The sequence below is a fragment of the Gallus gallus genome, chromosome 3, assembly GCF_016699485.2.
Source record: "Gallus gallus isolate bGalGal1 chromosome 3, bGalGal1.mat.broiler.GRCg7b, whole genome shotgun sequence".
Taxonomy (NCBI): Eukaryota; Metazoa; Chordata; class Aves; order Galliformes; family Phasianidae; genus Gallus; species Gallus gallus.
In genome coordinates, this window is record NC_052534.1 from 75,648,288 (window position 1) to 75,670,405 (window position 22,118).

Here is a 22,118-nt window from a genome sequence, read left to right on the forward strand (position 1 = left end):
CAAGTTCTTTGTCCAGACTTCCAATTTATTTCACGTCAAGAAAAGAAGTTTTCTGAATTCTTCTGGTCTATAAACGTCATGTGCTCTTTCTGTTGAGGAGGAATATACTTCTGTATACAACAGAAATGACTTTTATGAGACAGCTCATAAAATGATCAGGTACTGTTCCTGGTGTCAACAGAGAGATGTGGCTCAGTGTGAGTATGTTATCCTTTACTGAATGCCTGCTGAATTGGTGACAGGTAGATTTGTTCACTTTGCTGCCATCGCTGTACTTTTCCTCTCTCACTCTATTCTAAGAACATTTTTGAAGGATTCTATTAAAGTTGTTTCACAAATGTGATGCTTTCTCACAGAAATCCAGCTTACTGGCTCAGAGTTCATACAAGCCTGCTCATTATCATCCCTTTGCATTTTGCTAGTACTTGCATTGCAAAGATATTGGTGACAGGTACTCCTTAATGTTGAACTTGATTGATCTTGAGGGTGTCAGAGTTTGTAAAAGTATGCTTCAAACATTGTCATCAATTCCTACTTGAATCAACGATGATGTTTTCTACATTGTTCTCAGCTGTGACAGAGCTACTCAGCTTTATGTTCTAGAGGAAGGACCCAGTCTTTTTAAGACAGTCGCTAAAAGGATATATGGGAAAATAAGTAAGCTGAAAAACCTCCTAGAGATCTGTCAGATAAGAAGACAGCTGCTTGTAGAGCTGTTCCAGTTTGTCTGCTTCTGCTAGAGTTGCTCAGTGACCACTCACTGAACATTTCAGTGTTCACTTGATGGGGATAGGTAAATTGACCCTATGAAGAACAGTTCACTTGCTTAAGAAACACAATTCTGTCTTTTAACGCATTATACTTCTGCTCATAAAATAGCTGTGCTGAATCTATCTTTGTGTTCCTCATCACTACTTGTAGCAATGTTAAAACTGCTAAACTCGTTACCGTTGTGGTTTTCCAATCATTGTCCTCTAATCTCTTCCTCTAATTCTCTGCAACTTCAGCTGTTTGTCTGCTAAGAGCATAGCTACGTGAACAGTTGGACATGTGGTATAATTAAGGGAGAGGAAACAAGAGAGGGGAAAAAGTGGCTGACATTGGGAGCCATCTGAAACTGTTCTTCCAGTGACAGAATGGAAGAATGGAAGATGCTCTGCCAGCAGCAGAGAAGCTGAACCAGGTTCATTGCTGTTGCTCAATCCCACTCTTCAAAGCAGAACCTGTGTTGTGTGTCCAACCAACGTTTGCGTGGTCATGCTCAATAGTAAAGGGGTGGAAGGTCTTATGTGCCCAAATCTTTTGTTTTGTAGTGTTTTCAAACTGGTTACAGGGCAAGATGAACAACCAATATCAGAACCACTACTTTTAATGTAACAGTGACTAATGAAGTTCTCCGAGTGGCTTCTTTTAATACAGCCTGCACTTCTTTTCTATCTATTTGCAGTGCTTAGAAAATAGCTCTGCCATACAAATTCTTGGCAGTTTCCCAGAGCCACTGACTTTCTTGTTCCTAAGTCAGAACTGCAAGGATTAATTTCTCACCAAGAGTGGGCAGGCCCCTTCCATTTTCTCCTATAGTGTGCTCTTTTTTTTCCCCCAGTAGGAGGAGTTTTCCTTTCTCATTATCCAAATTGCTCTCCTCAAAATGCAGTTTTTAATTGTATTAGTCTTGTAGCAGACCGCTTAAAAGAGAATATACATGCTGGTGTATTTCAGTGTATTTTTTTTTTTTTGCTGTTTTTCAACTCCAAGCATTTCAGCTTGCTACTAGGGAAGCCAAAGGATTGTGGAGTACATGCTGTGTTCCACTGGTTGGATTTCTCTTTTGATCTTGAGAAAATTGTATAAATATTTCCTTGTGAAACTAAGGATAAAAAATACACTTTTTGCTATTTTAATCTAGATACAGAATGATGAATTCCGTATAATTAAAACTTATCATTTTATAATTTATGTCTTAGAATATTGTAGTTTAGAAGGCAAATTTCTGTTGTTTCTTTTAAAACACTGCAAGATTCAGTATTCTAAGCAAGACCCATGAATATTTAATTCAAAGAGATTTGTAGCCTTGTAAAATGTAATAAGCTAACTCTTAATGACAATTTTGTGTAACATACGTTTGGCAACATGTAGAAAAAACGCTGCTGGCAATTCTGTGTATCATCTTTCATGCATATCTGTTCTGCTCTAGGGACTTTTTCATTCTGGAATTAAAGAAGAGAAATTAGACTGTGTCTGAGATCAGCATGCTGCAATTTCTTAGTTTGTACTTGTATGTCTCTCCTTATGTTCAGATTAGCTTACTGTCTGCCTCTTGATGTAAGGCTTCTTTCTTCCTTTCCAAGATTGACATTCCTGACAAAGTAGTTTGAAATATATGTTTGCGTCTTCTGTTTAGCATTGGTAATTTTCATTAATCTTCAAGAGCTCTCTAAGGTGATTTCCTGAAACATTCCTAGTATTCTGACGTTCACTGTAGCTTGAGAAAAATGTTATAAAAACTGATGTTCTGACGAAGCCTTAAATTTGTAGGTTGTAGCTGCTGCAAATGTGGTCTCTAATGCTGATAAATTATCCAACTTAGAAATCAGGTTATCATAGTGAGCCATCCAAGGGCACTGGGTTTTATTTCATGGTGATTCTTTTGTTACAACGTGGATGCTTTTGTTGGAAGATGTCAAGCAGTGAATGCTTCCTGCTGATCGAGTCTGGTGTTAGTGAGATTTCCAGGAACTTTTGATCACAACCTAGTCATCCGTCCTCTGAGAGATGGACTTCTGTCTGTCTGCTGTAAATTCAAGTGACTGCATTGAACGTTGAGTTGGGGAAAAGGTAATGAAACTGGTGGAGAGAGATGATTGGGACCATCAGGCTTTAAGAAATGAGGGGAGTTTTAGGCTGATACATCACAAAATGCAACCATGTGAAAATAAAAACAGGTTCATGAAACTATTAATGTAATGAAGAAACCACACTTAGCAATTTATGGGATGAAAATTAATGTATTCTCCTCTATCATTGGCTTAATTCAAGTTTTCTTTCACAGAAATATTGTGACATGAAGAATAGGAAGGAAGATGATGTTCCTGAGACTCTTTCATAGTTATTTCACTGGGGAAAGGAGAAGAAGAATTGCTCTGGGAGACTAGAAAGAAAAGGGAAAAAAAAAATGGAAAGGGGCTAGGAGTTCTTCTGTGTTATCTTGGCTTTCCCAACAGCTTTTTTTCACTTACCCCTTCATCTTTATAATCATAGAATGGCCAGGCTTGAAAAGGACCGCAAAGATCATCTAGTTTCAACTCCCCTGACATGGGCAGGGTTGCTAACCACTAGACCGGGCTGCCCAGAGCCACATCCTCCAGACTTGCAAGGGAAGCCTCCAGGGATTCAGTTTCTCTATCTGTGAAGTAAGAGAGAATATCTCAAGCAGACCTCAGTAGATGAAGACAGATAGAATCATGTTAAACAAAAAATGGAAAGAGATTATTAACATTTTAAATTTGAAGAATTATAAACGAATGCAATATTTATGAAATCATTGTTTGTACACCCAAAAAGTATCAGCTGGGCCTTGCTGTGATTCCTAGGAACGTAGCTGACAAAAGAGTTTTCTGTTTTGTTTCGTGGTCCAAGCTGTGACATGTCAGTTGAAACACTGCATTTATATTCAGTATTTTAATACCTACTTAAGTCTGAAAGAATAGGAAAAAAAAAAAAAAAGCAGTATTAGTGATATCACAGTGCTCTTATTTAAAAAACAGTTGTGTCTTATAAATATGCATTAATACATTGGCTTTTCATACTCAGTTACTCTTCTTAAGTATAGAGAGCAAGGCATGATTTAGTTTTTGCAAAGGAAGTGCCTGAATACTACTTGTGTTCAGTGAGGGTGGGAAAATGACAGGGACTCCTGTCCTCTGAAGTTAAGCATGTAAACATGTGGGGAGCTTTGTATACTCACCTTTCTATGCTGGGAGAAACACAGGCAATGGACACTTAATAGGGAGCTGCTTCATTAAGCACCTAGAACTACACTGTCTCTGTTGCGCCCAAGTTAGATCAAATTTTACTTCTTATCTGCTTAAAAAAAAAAATACCTGAAGGTAAAATAATGATAATCTTCATACCAAGTGAACTCTTGTAATTTTTAGCAATAATTGCATTAAAGTTTTCAGTAAGAAAATGGTTTCCTGATGGCTTGAGAGAAGTGTCTGATTCTGTAAGGAGAGAAAGCAGATGGAAATGAAGAAAATTAATTTCAGTCCAGATTTCATAAAATCTTTGACACAAGGGTGAAACTCTAATTCAGCCCATCTCTCACCAGTTCCGGACAGTTGTTTCAAATTATTTAGATTCTTATCTCTGGGTTGTGTTTGTAGAGTCATAGCATCTCCAAGGTTGGGAAAGACCTCTAAGATGATCTACTCCAACCAACCAATCATCCACCACCAATATTCCCCACTAAACCATGTCCCTCAGTACAACATATAAATGCTTCTTGAGCACCTCCAGGGATGGTGACTCCACCACCTCCCTGGGCATCCCATTCCAGTGCCTGACCACTCTTTTGGGGAAGAAATTTTTCATAATATCCAACCTGCATCTCCCCTGGCACAGCTTGAGGCCATTCCCTCTAGTCCCATCAGTAGTTACATGGGAGAAGAGGCTGACCCCCACCTAGTCACAACTTTTCAGATTTCGGGAGGGGAAAAATACTAATATTCTATGGCTGAGTGAAAAATTACGTAGATTTGATCTTTTTTTTTTTTTTTTGTTATATTAGTTTCAGCCTAAGGCTGTTAGTGATTTGTGCAGGTTAGTTTGAAAAAAGAAATCATCTGGAGAAGTAAATGCAGTAGTCTTCTGTAGTTGCATTGGCGTACTGGTAATGTATTACACTGTGGCTGCAACTTGATGTCACCTCAGTTCAAGTGATGCAGAGTGACATAAGCAGAATGAGGTAAAGAAAGCAGCATAAGACAAAGTGAAGCATCTCTGTTATTTGCGTTATTGCATTAATTTTTCCAGGAGACTTGCACAGCTTGTATTTAAAGAGTCAGTACGTTCTAGGTGGCGAAGGTTAAGAAAATTATATAAAAAATAATTAGTAGTCATCTAAAACTACCTTGAGCAGCGGACATGGAAAGTCATGAGTTCCTTTGACCAAGAGAAGTATATTGTCAGTGTTATCTGAGTGTGTGTATCTCAGTGTTATATCTCAGTGTTATTGTCTGTTATCACAATGGCAGGAGAGTAACTTTATACAGTTACTTTAATTTCCCTGTGTTCAAAATACAGAATTTAGAATTGATGGCAGACACCATTTGGTCCACTGTGGGTCACGAACATTAGCCAACAATTTAAGGCTGTTTATTCGCTCTGTTTTGCTTCAGGCCAAATGTTGATGTTTCTAGTTTGAATTCATAATATGAAGTGAAAGGATGACTACAAATGGGAGTGTACGAGAATAGGTTTCTGCTGCTTGCAGTGATGTGCTGAAAAAAAAAAAAAGCCATGAGCAGTGAGTAATTTTGTAGCTTCTGTATTCTAATGGCTGTAAACACATATTTTTGGCTGTTAGCTGAACTTAATTTATCAAATATTAAAGGATTAATATGTAAATGAAGTTAGTTATGAAGAAAATTTGGTCACATTTTTCTCTTTGCTTAATGGAATATTAAGAAAAGCTATTAGTATAGTTATGAAACAAGATGTTTAATGGAGCTTGAGGTATAAAGCTAAATGAAAGCGCAGGAGTGGGGGACATCTAGCCCAATAATGACCAAAATGTCCAATATAAATATTGCATTAACTTGATATTCAGAAGCACCTCTGGAAAAAGTAATTGAAAAATAACTGCTAAAATATTAACAGTATAATTTCTGCATACAGGTTAACTTTCTCAACCTTATTTGCATTCAAGGGCTAAAATCCTTAGTATGGAACGTAATCTAACACTATTTAAATGAATGCATATTAGCAGCGTGTTTTCCTTTTCAGTACACTCTGACAGTCAGGCTTAATATTTTAGAAGTCGTTTTGGTTATAGCCCTTTTCTTTCTACTTCATATAGCTTCAGTTCATGTCTTCACGTGAGACAAAAACGTTTTCACAGTAGAACTTGCTACTTCTGACTAACCAATGTTCATGGATTAAGAGGTATAATTACTAGTTAGTATTTGAGCTCTCTAATGGAAACATTTCTGGAATGCACCTAAGGTAGTGTGTCTTAGAACATGTTATTTTTTTATTTATTTTACTATTTAAAGTGGAGGTATGGAAGAGTACACAGATCTGCTTGAGTATGTGGACTTAAAGCAGCGTTATGACTTCATTGTCAAGTAATGAGTCATTTAAAACTTTGTTATCATCAGTTGGCTCTGTCATCCTTTTGGCTTAGTTGTGGACATTAAATGATTTGAGCTTAGCCAAGGAAGCTGTTTTTTCATCTTTTTAATGAGCTTTAGAAGTTATGGTCTACAAATTTGCTTTCTATTGTGTGACAACAGTACACTGTAAAATGTTTGGAATTCATTAACAACCTTATATTAAAGCTGATCAAATATTTATGGAGCATCAGCATGTCTCCGTATTCTGTTCAATTTACTGAACCAGGTAAAAAGCTGAAGTTTAGAGAGGATGTGTGTTGACTTTTAAGTTGGCTTGAATCAGTAATTTAAAACACTGAGCATTAAAAGAAGCATATATTATTTTCTGTGATTTGTAGCTAATAGGGTTTTCGTTTCTGGGTTGGTGTTTTCTTTTGCTGTTCTTGTTTTTGAAAGAGCAATTTACTTTTGTTATCATCTTCAGATAGAGCCTCATGGCCATCTGTCTGTGCTTAGACACAGGTTGTGGTGGGTGATGGGTATGATGCCGGGGTATTGAAGTGTTTGCATGAAGCTGGAAAGGGTTTGGATCGTTTTTTCTAGTGGTATAAATTTGGTAGCCATTTTGTGTGTCCCTGTATTTTCCTTTCAGTGTTTAAATTCTTCTATGTTGTCTTGACTATGAAAATGCCTTTCACAAAGCGACAGATGTTTAGGAAGTACTGGTGTTTACCCAACAGCTCTGCCCCACCTGATCACTCTTAAGAGTACTCAGAAATGTCATCTTAGTGCCTTTCCTTTATAACTACAGGGACAAATGAGTCATATTTATAGGGGGAGAAAAAGCACTCAAAAAAACCTCTCCAAAACAACAACAACAACAGAAGCCTGCCTGCTCTAAAATTTCAAGAGATTAGACAGAAACGATGTCAAACATCTTCATGAAAGACCTTATTCTTTGTCTCCTAGACTGTTAACAAGCAAAGTAGCTGTTCCTGTTGCATGAGGGATAACCCTTGCAGGTGATTCACTGATCACCAGCTGATCACCACCAAACACCATAAATGCTATAGCATACAATGTAGTTTGCCTTCACCTTCAAGGATATGAGTTAGGAATGAGTTTTGTATTCTGGAAGCAGTGTCCTTGTCTAATCTTTTTGCTTTAGACTTTTATATTAAGAAAAGCTGGACTTTCTTTACCTCACAGTGATCAGCCTGGTGTTTATATTTCTTTCATCCAGTTCTGAACGTCCTGCTCAATATGCAGCAGGAAAAAGCATTAATTGCATTTACCAGTCAATAACCTAGATACTTCTGGTGCCCTTTTGTCTATCTTTTTAACAGACGAAATAGAATATATGGGGAAGAGTGGGGCATCACAGTGATAGACTATGAGGAATATGAAGATGTAAGTTATTTGTGTGGGCGCTTTGAAAAACAGAAGGAGTTGGAACTGCAATGGGAGGCTAGAAGGGACAGAAGACAAATACTTTTGGAGGCTGAGTCACAGATTAGCTGCCTGTGGAATAATTTATGTCCTCATGTAGCTTTTAGTGTATTTCTTTGTGGTTTTCTTTTTCTTTCTGTTTTGGTGGAAGACTGACAAAAAATAAATGTTACAGTGAATGATCTGGACTTTTTTTTTTAACTTATGTGTATGAGGTTTTGTGCATGTTTGTGTACGTGCACATTTTTGTGTGTGTGTAGTCAGGTTATAATTTCTAACTTCTTTAGCAATCTTGTCCAGGTTTCCAAAAGATCAGTAATATAGGCTAATCTGGGTCATTTGATCTTGAGATGGTGCTTAAATACAGCTAGTTATGCTCTGTATCTAAGAGCAACTGTACTAACTACACAGCTGAGGTTATCACTCTGCCGACTTGCATTTTAATGCAGTGCAAATTAATACGAAATACTTAAATGTCTTTGTGTTGTTTTTTTTAACATTTCTATATACTTAAGCAGTGAAAAATAACATTGGAACATACTAGGTTCAGTTCTGTTGCCTACTCTTCAAAGACTGACAAAATTATGCAATGAAAATGCATGCATACATTAACCAAATTGAAAATTACCTATGCAGTGACAGTCAGGCTTAATCATTTTATCTTCACAGAGGAGAGTAATTAAATGGAGAGCTGGTCTTCAGCCTAAGCTAAGGCATTACAAGATTCAGAGGCATTTGCTGTAGAAATAAGCATGTTTTTAACCTTGACTGTAATAAATGATCATGGTGACCTCCCTAAGTACATGTTTCTTCACTGCTTAGTATATGTCATGAAGATGTGCTGTAATTTGAATAGGAATTATAAGCATGATTGTTCAAGTTCCTCTGTCCTATATGCAACAGAGATGACTCAGTGATCCCAGTGATACTTTTGTCTTAAAAGTCTACGAGTATGCAATTGAATCAATGGCTGACTTTCGTCTTGTGGTTTCTTTATCCACTGATGTGACTTATTCATATATTCTGCCAGTATTAGCAACTTCTCTTCCTTCAGCTCATCTCTTGATCAGATCTGGCCTGAAACAATCAATTACAGTTGATCCCTTTGGTTCTTTAAAATGATGCAGGGTCTTCAGTGCAAGAAAATAAATATACATTTTTTGGTAATTGTTCGGTCTTTATATTTACACAGCTATATGCAAACTATTGGATTGAGTAGGGCAGTGACTACCATGTGAATATTAAAAAGTGTGAGAATGAAGTAGAGCTCTTCAGAAAAAACATTTATTGAGTGAGTTTGAGGAGCAGATTTGTTGGTGTTGTTGGTTTGCAATAGTTAACTTTTTCCATTCAAGTGAAAGCCTTCACATCATGTTGAATACCAAATTGTTTGCAAACTGTTTAGTTAAAACACAGAAAAATATTGGTGACAGAAATGGGTAGATTTCACAACATAACAAATGCCTTACTGTTTGTGAACTTGGAAGTATTCTAGTATGTTTTTAAAATACATTTAGTGTCTTTATCCTGATAAGACTGGCTAAATATCAGAATAACATTTATTTAACCGCAGAAGTTTTTTTCTTGGTGTTAAAATATGAACTAGCAAGGTAGCTTCTTTGAAATTTAAATTATCAGATACATGAAGATTTATCTTTCATATTTGAGAGGCATTAATTATAGTGTATCTTCAGTGTGGTTAAGTGCTGGTGTCATTTGCAGTGTGGCAAATGACATTTGATGATTTAAAAGAACTTCGGTAGATGCCTGGGTTAACCTCATCCCCTTCTATCCTGCTGTCCCTTACTTCCCAATGGTACCCATACCTCTTGGGGGCAGGGATGGATTTTCAAACAAATCTTGACTGATCCTACTGTACCCTCTGGATTTCTTGCAGAGCTGGTTCTGAATGGTGTACTGTGGGGAAGTGTAGATGACAAGTGTCAGCACTGCACTGTTTGGGAAAATGGAAAGAGCTGGGTTATTTGCTTGCTTCCTGTCATTTGGAGGTGGAAGGCTGAAAAAGCCTATGTTAGATGCTGCTGCTGCACTTAAGGAGAATGGCATTTAATAGGGATTTGAGAGATACAGCTGACTTCTTAGGCTTTGTTAGATAATGAGGCACCCTTGTCAAGGAAACCTTTTCTTGATAAGACAAGAACCATTCACTTGGTCATGCCACCACCTCTTCCTTTTCCGTCGCTAGGAGAACTGATCCATTTTTTTTGTCTAGACTTCTGGCTGAAGTTATTCTGTCTCTGAGGTGGATGTCTTCATGGTGAGTCACCAGCACCTCACAGCCCAGACTGCCTGCCCATAATGCAGTCCCAGAGATTAGCTCCACTCTTCCTCCTACGGAATACTAAGCAGCAAAGTCTATACCATGTGGTAGCTGAAAGCAGCTGCCTCGAGAGAAACTTCATCCTTGCTATGGGCAGTTAGCATCTCCACTGCCCAGGCTTTCATCTTTCTGCTGAACCATCCATTGAATACAAATGCTGGGACAATGCACAGCTTTAGGCAAAACCTAAAATTGAGTGGGAAGAATATCTGCAGCTAATGAGAAATGTGTCAGCAAAAGTAATTTGGATAACTGAACTGTATTCTCTCTGAGGGTCAGCCTTTCTCATAACTTGCAGGGGGCTTGGGATTCAACATGATGAAGCCACCAGCTTGTCTCACAGTTCTTATGTGGATCACTGGACACTAACAAAAACTTATTCCATGTGAGCTGTGTGGACCTAAATGAGAATATGGGATTAGGAAGCCTTTTGATTCTGCCAGTTACCCTGATGCCAGATAAGCTTTTCTCTCGCTAGCACAGACTGACAAGTCCTAACTGGCCAAGTTCAGTTTTTAGGAGACGGAGGTGGGTGACATTAGAATGGGAGGCTGTGAAATGGTAAAAAGAAAGGGGCTGGTGTTCTTCTGAGAGAAAACCTGCATTCTGCAGAGATCTGAATTGAAAAAATAATAAGAAAAATATTATGAAGGGGGAAGTAAAGTTGGTTGGATGCTGAGTGAGTAGCAGAGTTGCAAAAATTTGAGTATTTGTTGTTGATAGCGATCAGGAAGATTCTGGTCCAATCCTGTAAAGCTATCTTAGTTAGTTTCTGATTTGTTAATGTATATTTTTGGATGTGGAATTCTAATTTTTGTGGTTAGACTAGATGGAAAAGTTAGACTGAACTGAGAGCTTTGTATTTGAAATATACGTGACCTGATAAGTTTTAAAAGTAGTCGTCTACATGCGTATTTGGGGGGTGGTGTGGAGGATATCTTGCTACGAATGCTATATTTAAAATGCTAGGGAGTAGTTTGATCTCAGACAGATTGCTTCACATTTTGTTTTGGAAATGGAATACAGAATAACTTCAGGCAGTACAGGTCTGCAGTATGCAATGATTCATCTAAGGTGAAGTTTTCACGTACTTTACAAGCAGAATTCTTGTTTGGCTCTGGCTCACATTTGAAGAAGTTGATTTAGCATTTAACATTCAAATTCAAGAACTTACTATTGCTATATTGTGTGTATGGACTCAGCCACTACAAAAATAAATTCTGGGAAGGGCATTCATTTTGGCCTTTGGATGAATTCTCACTTTAAGCTTTTTAAGGATTTTTGTGAATTTCTGCTTTTCTTGATCCAGTAGTAGAAGTCTGGAGACTGTATAAGCTGTTCTTGAAATCTGATTGCTCATCTGTGTAAATGCTACAGAAAAATACTTGTAAATTATCTGTTACCTTTATCAGGTATTCAATGTTAGCAATTCTACTAGTCAGAAACGTGTTATTTGTCAGTTTTCAACAGACGTCCCTTTGGCTAATTTGAACAGTGGCAGAGATTGATCTTGAATATATTCAAATCATAGGACAAAAAGTTTAGCTGAGACTTGTTTTATGTTGTGATGGTTCAAGAGGCAAAGGCAAGAAATGTAACTCTATCTTAAATAACAAATCCCGTTCAACTCCCCTTCAGGCATGCCAGCCAATTAATTTTTTAATTGAACTTGAGTCAAAATTGTGGATATGGAAGTGCAATTACAGGTACGCAGATATATCCTGTCAAAACACTGTTTTTCATTAGTGATCACGGAATAGTTTCTCTTGTCTATACAAAACCCGAAGCAGGTTTTGTATCTGAGTTTTAGCAGGGTTCAGGTAGGCCCACTTTTCAAACTTAATCAGGTCCCTCTAATTTCATCTCTTGCTTCTACTGTGTCAACTACACCACTGAATCTCGAACTTTGTCAAGCAGGCACGTCCAACCTGTAGACCCAGCATAGCCTCCAGTGTAGCCCACCTCCTGGCGACAGCTCTTCCTTGGCCAGTGGCCACGTGCACACCCATTGCTCACAATAACCAAAAGCTGGCGTGTGATTGGCACTGTCTGTGCTCAAACCAGGTCATGGGGAGGACGCAGTGCAGTGCTAACTCAAGTTGTGGCAAATAACTGTATGCATTTTGATGCGCACAGTCCTGTGAACAGTGGAAAAACATGCAGCTGTACTTTCCATTCTGATGCATGAATTTAAGAAGCTTCAATATGGCAAAAATATCATCAATTTGTGTGCAACTCCATTTTCAGGTGACAGAAATATATTACTTGCAGATTTTCAAATGGAATGTATAGAGTTGCAATCAGATATTCAACTCAAAAATTTGATCGTGTCTGTTTTCTAGAGTTCTATAAGACCTCTCTTAACAGAGGAAAATATCCCTTGCTTCACAGTCAAGCCTTGTTCATGTCATTGCTTTTGGCAGTATGCACATTTGTGAGCAACTGTTGTCAAGGATGAAGTACAGGAAGAGTAAAACTTCATAAAAAATCTCTGGTGAGCACCTTAAGAACTCACTAAGAATTACAGCCACTTCCACTGAACCAGACTGATACATTAATTTCACAAAAACAAGATCAAATATCCCACTAGTATATATTTTACACGGGCTGCTCCAAAAGTAGTACCTGCTATTTTGTTGTATTGGCTCACGACATCAGAGACAGGTGTTGGTGGTATGGCTGTAGAGACTGAACTTTTCCACCAAGATCCTGTTGCATTTTATTGCCTTGTGACAGATGGCAGCAGAGTGGCAATGTGACAAAATGGTGTCTGACATGGAAGTGTGTATGAAGCAAAGGTGTGCTGTTGAATTCCTCTGTTCAAAAAGGAAAAATTGCACCCACTGTCATTTATTGATACTTGCTGAACATTTCTGGAGAGCAAACAGTGAATGTGTGAGCACCATAGTGTATTTCAGCAGTGGTGACAGCAGCAGCATATAACCTGTGCTTGGTGCATGTTTTGACGAACATGGCATGCAGGCTCTTGTTCATCTCTGGTGACAATGAACAGCTAATGGTGACAGCTATGTTGAGTGCTTTGTTTCTGGAAATTTGCTCCATCAAGCAGAGTTACTGCACTCATTATATCTGTTGTAGTTTCCATGGAAATAAATAGGAGGTATTGCTTTAAAAGCAGTCATGTATATGTGGCCCAAGACAATTCCTCTTCACTCAGTGTGGTCAAAGCAAGGGAAAAGGTTGGATGCTCATGGCTTAGTGTCATAGAATTATAGAATTGCTCAGGTTGGAAAAGACCTTAAAGATCATCAAGTTCAACCACAACCTAACCATACTACCCTAACTCTAACGACCCTCTGCTAAATCGTGTCCCTGAGCACCACATCCAAACGGTTTTTAAACACATCCAGGGATGGTTGTCAACCACCTCCCTGGGGAGCCTATTCCAGTGCTTAACAGCCCTTTCTGTAAAGTAGTGTTTCCTGATATCCAACCTGCTGGCTCCAATCCTGGCACAACTTGAGGCCGTTTCCCCTCGTCCTGTCAGTAGTGAGAAAAGACCAACCCCGCTCTCGCTGTAAGCACCTTTCAGGTATTGGAAGAGAGCAACAAGGTCTCCCCTCAGTCTCCTCTTCCCCAGACTAAACAGCCCCAGTTCCTTCAGTCGCTCCTCATAGGGCATATTCTCCAAGCCCTTCACAAGCCTTGCTGCCCTTCTTTGGACCTGCTCCAGTACCTCCATGTCCTTTCTGTACTGAGGTGCCCAAAACAGAACACAGTACTCGAGGTGAGGCCTCACCAATGCCGAGTACAGGGCAGGATTACTTCCCTAGTCTTGCTCACCACACCATTCCTGATACAAGCTAGGATGCCATTGGTCTTCTTGGCCACCTGGGCACACTGCTGGCTCATAGCAGATCAGCAAACTTGCTGAGGGTGCACTTGATCTCGTTATCTAGGTCAGTGTTAAGGTCTAGGTCTAGATGTTAAAGAGTACTAACCCCTAGAGGACACCGCGCATAGCTGGCCTCCACCTGATCAAAGATCCTGTGACCACAGTTTTCAAATATTTCTTCAGGATTTCACTGCCAGGACTCTGTGAGGACGGTTTATGTTCTTTTGTGTTAAGGAGAATTCATATCCTAGGTACATCAAACTTGGTCAAGATTTACATTCTAGGCAGAAACAAATCCTCCTGTTTATGACTAAGAGCAAATGTTTAGTAATCTTGGATGCAAAGCAGTCTGAATTGACCTTTTGGATAAAATATGGAAAGTTTTTCAATTGAGACTGGTAGTCCTGAAGACTGTTAGCATCTCTTAGAAGGACTGATATGTAAAGAGGTGGTTTGGACTGATAGATTAAATCAGCTGGGATTGTTTTCTAGAATCAATTAGACTGGATCTAGTCTTAACAGCTCATAAGGTCTCAAAAATATGACCTGTAGCTTAAATAGAAATTGATTACTTGAGTATATATTAATAAATCCATCACTGTAAATGCTCCAGTACTCTTGCTTGGAAGATTATTGCAAGTCGATAACCTAGAAGCTATGCCACACAGAGGCTTAATAAAAGGTTTTAGTGTTTAGATGTGATTGACAGATGACACTTTTATGGAGTGATTGAAGACCTCGGTCATGTTTAAAAAGTCACATGAACAACCACTGAGACAAATCTTCCATACAGCTAAACCAACACCTGTTCCAACAACTTCAGCTGCTCGGCTGTACTCTTTGTTCTTTGGTGCCTGCTGTAAAATTTGCTTCATAAATTAAATTTTTGCCCTGTGGAGAAATTTGTCATAAATGGGAATGTTCCTCACAGTTTTTATTCGAACTAAGTAATGAATACCTAGTAGCAGGAATGGTCTTTTGCCAAATCAGAAGACAAGTGAGAGCAACAATAATTTCTTTGCAAGCATTGTATGTTGTATTATTTTTCCCAGAACATACCTTAGAATTTAATTCTGTATTCTCACGATATCAGATATAAGAAAATTGCAGAAAATTTGACTGACAAAGAGATTTCCATGCCATTCACCTCCATCATAATTCTCATTTTCAGTGCACGCAACCAGTTGAACATATTCTAAAATAGTCATTTTTCCCCTAAATGGAATGTAAGCTATTTAAAATATATTTGAATATACAATCTGTGTATAAAAATGATTATCTGAAATGATTAAGTGGCTTCTTGAGATTTTTTTCTTTGTTTTGTATATTCTGTTGTCTTATCCATTCAATATCAATAAGTACATACGGCATGAGTATTAAATATTCATACTTGCATTGTGTAAGACTTCTAATTTGCAAATTTAAATGAAAAAATGAAGGAGCTAAATAAATTTCATTACTGGCACAGAGAAATGAGGGAGGGCTGATTGAGGCCAGCAGGATGGAGAAAACTGAAGGACTACTGAAAGATTTAGTGTTGGTTTTTTTTTGTTGTTGTTGTTTTTTGTTTTTTTTTTTAGCTTCCTAAAGTATACCTTTTTATATCCTATTTTTGTAAACGTGTGCAATCAACCAACTCTCCTCAAATAGCTACTGATGTTACAGGCCAGAAATCATATACAGGGGGAGCGAGATGGGAAGAGAAGTTGTTTAGAAAACAGACATAACTTTAGTATAGCACTTTATCTTACTGTTTTTCTGATTCAAATGAAACAAGGATGTTTGATTTGGTTTGGCAAGAGTTCTGGATGTGAAGGGTGACTGGGGAGAGTTGCTTTCCAGTAGACAATTTTCAAATAGAAAATGGCTGGGAAGGAATAAAATAAAAGACGTCGAAGGAGAACAGGCATAGATAACAGGTGTCAGAAACCTCTTCTGCATGTTTTCCTGATGTCCAAGATAAATGTTTTAAATTCTATTCAGAGTTTGAGGGGATGGTTTTGGAGAAATTCACTTCAGAGCTGCAAAAGATTAGAATAGTAAGTTGGGTAGGCAACTCCAGTACCAATATCTGAAAGATATCCGTAGTGTCCTGAATAGGAACCCGAACAGAAAGCCTGAAGCCGTCAGTCTTGGATAGTCTAGGGCTGTGGTCAAGAAATTGGTAGATGCAGTTTAGACATCCATGTTCAGTTTTCAAAAAGAGCTTTCAGTAGGTTATTTTTGTCATATTTCTGCAATGCATGACTAACACTGTTTGGAACTGATTTTGGTTTCAGCTATGGGAAGTAAAGCTTGCATTACTATTGTCTAGCAAACATCACACAGTCATTTTGTGAAGGAGTAATAAGGAAGATCTGATGCATTTACTTTGGAAAGAGTAACTGTCCATTCTTTTATCAGAAAAAAAAAAAAAAAAAATTCTTCATCTGTTTTTGTCACTTCTGATCTAGAACTGTTACATTTATCATCAGTAAATTGAATGTTTTGTAAATATTAAAGAAGATCTGGGGGCAGTGCATGAATGCTGGTTCCAAAAGGTACCTGGCATTCTTGGTTTTGTAGGTTTGTTTTCATGAGGTAAATTTTAACATCATCTTTCTCATTGAGAGTTACAAAGAATCTAAAACTAAAATTTCTCATCCTGTACATATCTAATTTTTTTCTTTTACTTTTTCCTTGTCTGTGCTAATTCTGATTTACTCCATTGCCATGAAAGATATCCAAGTAAGGAAAAGTTTAGCTGCCTTTACTGTCACTATTTGCCGAGGATGAACGGCATGGCAGCTTAATTAACCAAAGTAGATGATAAAAGAGACCATGCTAAAGCAAAGGTCTTAATTTAAGAGAAAATTGCTCTTTTATGATAAATGTGGCAACTTCTGGTTCAGTTCTCTTAAGCAACAGATGCTCCCTTAATTTATGTTTCAGTATGTCACGATGCTTTTTTAATCTCTCCATAACTTAAATTGTTTTGATACCAAAGAACATGTTTCTGATGGGCCTTTCTGAGGGCTGTCAGTATGATGACTGCTGACTTTTTCACATTGTGTCAGCCAACAGTATGGGTAACAAAAACATTGTTCATAAAATTGTACAAAATGCTGAGGTTCTCTTAAATGCATATGTTATGCACGTCCTATCAGTGCTATCATTTATTAAAACTGTGCTGTCTTTTATTTTCTTTTCTGAAATTTTCCATTAGTCAGAGAGAGACAATGAGGTATGCTAATTTTTATTTCCATTCTGAGTTTTGTATTAGATGCAGAGGCTTGGCTGCTAAGCAGTTTTAAAAGGGAGCAGCAAATAAAGTAGTGAAGCACAACTACCTCTGTGGTAACAAAATTTATTGCTTCAATCACTGGGTGTTGTAATTCATTAGAGACATCTCATATGGTCTGAAATGCTGAGTTTTTCTTTTAAAACCAGTGAAAACCAATAAGCATAATTAAACCACTTTTTAATTTGCTTCAGAAATACAAGCCTGGTCGATGTGACGATATTCTGAAATGGAAGCCACCCAGCCTGAACTCTGTTGATTTTCGTCTGAAGATAACGAGAATTGGTGGAGAAGGGTATGTAATCTCTCCCCTTTTTAAATGTATAGCACACAAGCGAATGTCCCTTAGCAGTTTAATCTCCCCTCTGATATTTCTTGATATTTTCTAGGGCTAAGCCTCTCTATATTTTGTAGAATTTGTTCACTGAAAGTGTTAGAAACTGTCGTAATCAATGCAGTACTGAAAACAACAGCAGATGTTTATAATGTAAAACTGCTCATCCTTATATTGTTTCATAAAATTAAAAAAAAAACAACAAAACACCACAACACAATAGCTGAAGGCCTCTTTGGCTTTAGCATTGCCCTTTGTGGATGTAGAATATAGACAGGCTATGTTAGCTTAAATTCTTATATGAAGTAACTATTGTCTATTGTTTTGAAGCAAAATAGTGCCAACATCAGCTTTCTTCCATTTTAAATTCTGCATAATCAAGAAATGGCACTTTTTTTCTTAAAGAAAAACCTGAAGTTCATGGTTTTTTGATAGGTTTTCTTTGGTATCATCTGTAAAACCATCAGTTTTTTTTCAAGAATGGTAAGCTCCAGAAGCAAGAGACATGTAAATCTTTACAGCAATTCTGCATACTTTTTGCCTAATTCAGACACTGCACATATTAAACAGGGAGAGAAGGGCGAAGATTGAGTCACTGGATTAAAGCGTGCCTTGGAAATAATTTTGTTTAGGGCTGAGTTCATTGATTTTTATTTTTTTATGTTGCTTGTTTTAACATGTGGGTCTCATTACAACTGACAGTTTGAATACTGATGTTTAGCTTTTATTTTTGGGTGTGTGTGCCCTAGGTAACTCAGTGTGGTTAAACAGTTCATACACAAACTGCTTACTGTGTCCAGAGTGCTTGTAATGGTTCATCTAACTTTAGCTTATTGTATTAATGGATGTATTTGATGAATGTATGGTATCTTGAGAATATGGGGTTTACTCAAGCAAATATACTTGGCTACTGATTTCTGAGTATTTCATAAGGTCAGAAACATCTGTTCACATTTTTTGTGGTTGAAAATGGTATAAGTCCTCAGAAGCAACACAGCTGCTTTAGGGAATATACCGGAATATTTTATGTTTGATTCCAGATTCAGACAAATGGTTCACATTTGTTTGACTGTTATTTAAGCCACAGAAAAGTGTAACAGGAAAGATTTCTGCTGGAAAATTTACCTGGTGTCTGGCAGGAATGCTACTTTTATTGTAGGATTCTTTTGATTTCAGCTGAAGCTTACAAATTCATAATAGGGGCCTGTAACTCAGAAGCAAAATGAAACTATTTTTTCATTTCACCTTAAAAAAAAAAAAAGTATTTGCTTGATTAGTTAACACCAAGTTCAAATAGAAAAATCTTAGTGCTATTGTGTTACATTTAAAATAATAGGTGATAATTTTGTCAGAAAAAGAATGTAATAAAAATTAGCCAGCAAAACTGTTGCTAAAAAGTTGGACACTTAGCAGTAAGTTATTAAAGAACGGGTGTTCCATTGTCAAATTGGAAACATTTCCTAACATTTAGAAAAGTTCTACCATACTGTAGCTATGTGAAAATATGTACGTTGCTTATCAGGATGGATATAAGTGCCTGACTTGTCTCTGAATGCTAAGTAAGGTCATATTTATGTTCCTCTTGCTATTAGAGAGCACTAGAGAACTAAAGTATAATTATTCCAAATACATTTTACTGTAGCTCATATGACAGCTGACTGCTGTTTGTAGCACAAGTCCGGGTATATCCAACTAAGAAAAAGAAAACTTAATGAAGTACTGGATGAAAAATAACACTTTGCCGTTACTGGAAGAGAGGTATTATGTTAAGTAGTGACCAATGAAACAGTAGCTTCTACTCAGTTAAACATAAACAATGAATAAAATATTGCAGGTTTAATTGCTTCACTTGTTAATTTGATTGTCTGATTAATTACTTAGTAAAATATGAACATTTTAATGGAAGCATCATAACTATATCAACTTCGAAGTTGTTTTAAAAGAAACATACTTAGTTTTAGACTTCTAAAAGGCAATTGCAGAGTTCTGATCACTGCCATATTAAACTGACTTTGAAGAATGCCTGTTAGGTTGATTTCTGAAAAAAAAAACCCAAAACCCTACAAATTCTATTTTGATGAATGGAATGTCTTGCTACTGGCAATTGTAATATGGCCACATTAGGCATCCTGCCTCTTCCCAGCCCCACTGAGATTAAAAGCCAGGATTCATAGTGGTTTCAGTGCTTTAGGTAAAATAGTATTCTTTTCATTAAAGAATCCACAAAGAAATTTGGCACACTTTCGACAGCAGGGTTGTGCAAATGTGCTTAAAGTACTATTATAAGAGTGTGTGTGTTACTTTGATAGTTAAGCAGTAATATTTATGGGAAAGGAATGCATGACTTTGTATTGATCTTTCACTGACTGCAGAGCTGAACTCAAAGTATTGATCTCAAATACGTGACAGCTTGAAATAGTGAGGATTGGGATTGCCTATAATTTTCAAGTCCTCTGTTCTGATTTACAGCCTCACCTTTAAACCCTAAAATGCAGACATCTTAAATCTGTGCTGCTGTTGTGTGTGGTCCCTTAGGTTGAACCTGTGTCACTGAACTCCAGCCACGCTGCCCATGTATTTATAGTTCCATGTTCAATTAAATAGTGGGGGGAAAAAAACCATATGGGGTCATTATTTATTCAAAAGCATGAGACCAGAGCACAGTCAGCTGTTAGGCCTGTCTTTGGCATGGCATGTGTAATTGAGATCCTGATCAATTGTAAACAATCTTGTGCATTTTTCCTATGAATGAGGGAGTTCTCCAGGGAATTTGCCTAATTTTAGTCAGTGTGATTATTTTTCCATCTACCTAAAATTCCCCTGTGCTTTCAGTTGTGCATTTCCATCCATAGATCAGTCAGTAATAGTATTGCTTACTGCAAAATAGCTGCCATGTTTCACTCCAGATGTAGTTCCATTCCGGATGGATGACTCATTTGTTTTTGTATAGGGTTCAGTTATTTCAGTATTGATATTGGGCAGTTTTCCCTTTGAACTAAAAAGAAGGGTCAGACTTACGGTCTATGAAGTACTTTTAGAATCAGCTGCACTATTAAGATGAAGATTACATAACAAAGAATGAAAATAAAAAATACTATTGTATCCCAAGGAAAGACAGGGTCTTGGTAATCTCACTGACCTAATCTTGACGCTCCTGTTCAGCACATATACTTGAAAGAAATTGTGTTGTTGCACTTTAGCGAGTTACATCTTATCAGCCAAGCCACAGTAATTGTCCCCTGTGTATTCTCATAGAGCAGCCCATCCAAGCGTCAGTATGATGGTTTACATTCACTCTTTTTCTGTTGCTTTTGCAAGGATTCTGGTTTATGGTTTCGATCTCTTCCGATCACATCAAAAGAGTTATTTTTATTGAAAAGCAAACAAACAAAAAACCAATGGCCAACAACCTACTGAATTAGCTAAATGGAGTGAGGCGTTCTTTATCTGTGGTGAAGCACAGCAGTAGAACCGCAAAGCTCTCGCGTTTCACGTGCTTTAAAGTGGTAGGCCCACTTGCCAGTGCTTCTGTATCACTTCAGATTTACTAAGATAATTGTCTCTCATCAGCAATGTGAAGTGCAGCCCTTTAATCATGTAACAGCACCTTGCGTTTTTCTGAAATTATGATGATGCTCACGGGAAATAAAAGTACGAGGACGTGAGCTCACCAACTGTGTACAGATGACCTTGAGTTAAATGACCTTGTCAGAAGGAAATGTGTATACTTACTGTGTGCAACATCTCAGTTACAGAGAAGATTGTCCCCTCAAAAGTCTGACTTAGAAAATGTTTCTTCAAAAAGATAGAGTCCCCAAACTGATTCTGAACCTTCTTTAAGTGTCACAAATATCATCTGAAAATGTCCACACGGTTCTACTTTTGTGGTAGCTTACAAGGACAATTTTTAAAACATCCATGCTTCCACACTTTTAATTAGCCTATGCAGTTCCTGCAAATGTTATCTCAGTCAGACGTGCTAAAATCAAGTGAAAAGTGAGGTTTTGGCTCTACTGCCTTTGAGTGAATATCTTACTGGGTCAATGAATTGGATAATTTCATATCACAGAATAATCAAAGTTCTGTCTAGAATCTTGAGCTATGAGAAGGAGTCAGGAATTTTACTCATCTTCTAAGAGAGAAATACTGATAAAGTCTTACTACTTTATATCTACATCTGCATAAGTCCCGAAAGAGTCATCAACTCTGTTAGTAATAATTTTTTTTTATTGTAACCAAGAGAAAGTGTACCACATTGGGAAGGCGCTGGGGGGAGGAGGATCATGTTTTAGGCAAAGCTTGTTTTGCTTGGAAATTGTTGAGTAATGAAAAATGCAATGTGAAATACAGTGTATTTGAGGACAGCAGGGGCTTCAGTGGCTGTACTGGCAATTACAGATCAACAACCAAGTATAGATATCATAGCTATAGGCAAGTGAATGTTTTCCTTCTGTTAGATGTCACGTTGTCCTTTTTGTTCTGTAAATTAGAGCATCTGGAAAATAAAAAGCTGGTTCAAAATAACC

At 37.5% G+C, this 22,118-nt stretch overlaps 1 protein-coding gene across 4 annotated transcripts in view; it reads left to right on the forward strand.

Moving 5' to 3' along the window:
* Positions 1 to 22,118, forward strand: part of RNGTT (RNA guanylyltransferase and 5'-phosphatase) — a 186,154-nt gene that overhangs the window by 107,159 nt on the left and 56,877 nt on the right. For all 4 annotated transcript variants that reach the window (XM_040697864.2, XM_004940391.5, XM_419843.8 and 1 more), the window contains one exon: positions 17,453 to 17,553. In XM_040697864.2, the coding sequence (XP_040553798.1) occupies positions 17,453 to 17,553 (101 nt within the window). The remainder of the gene's footprint in view (positions 1 to 17,452; positions 17,554 to 22,118) is intronic.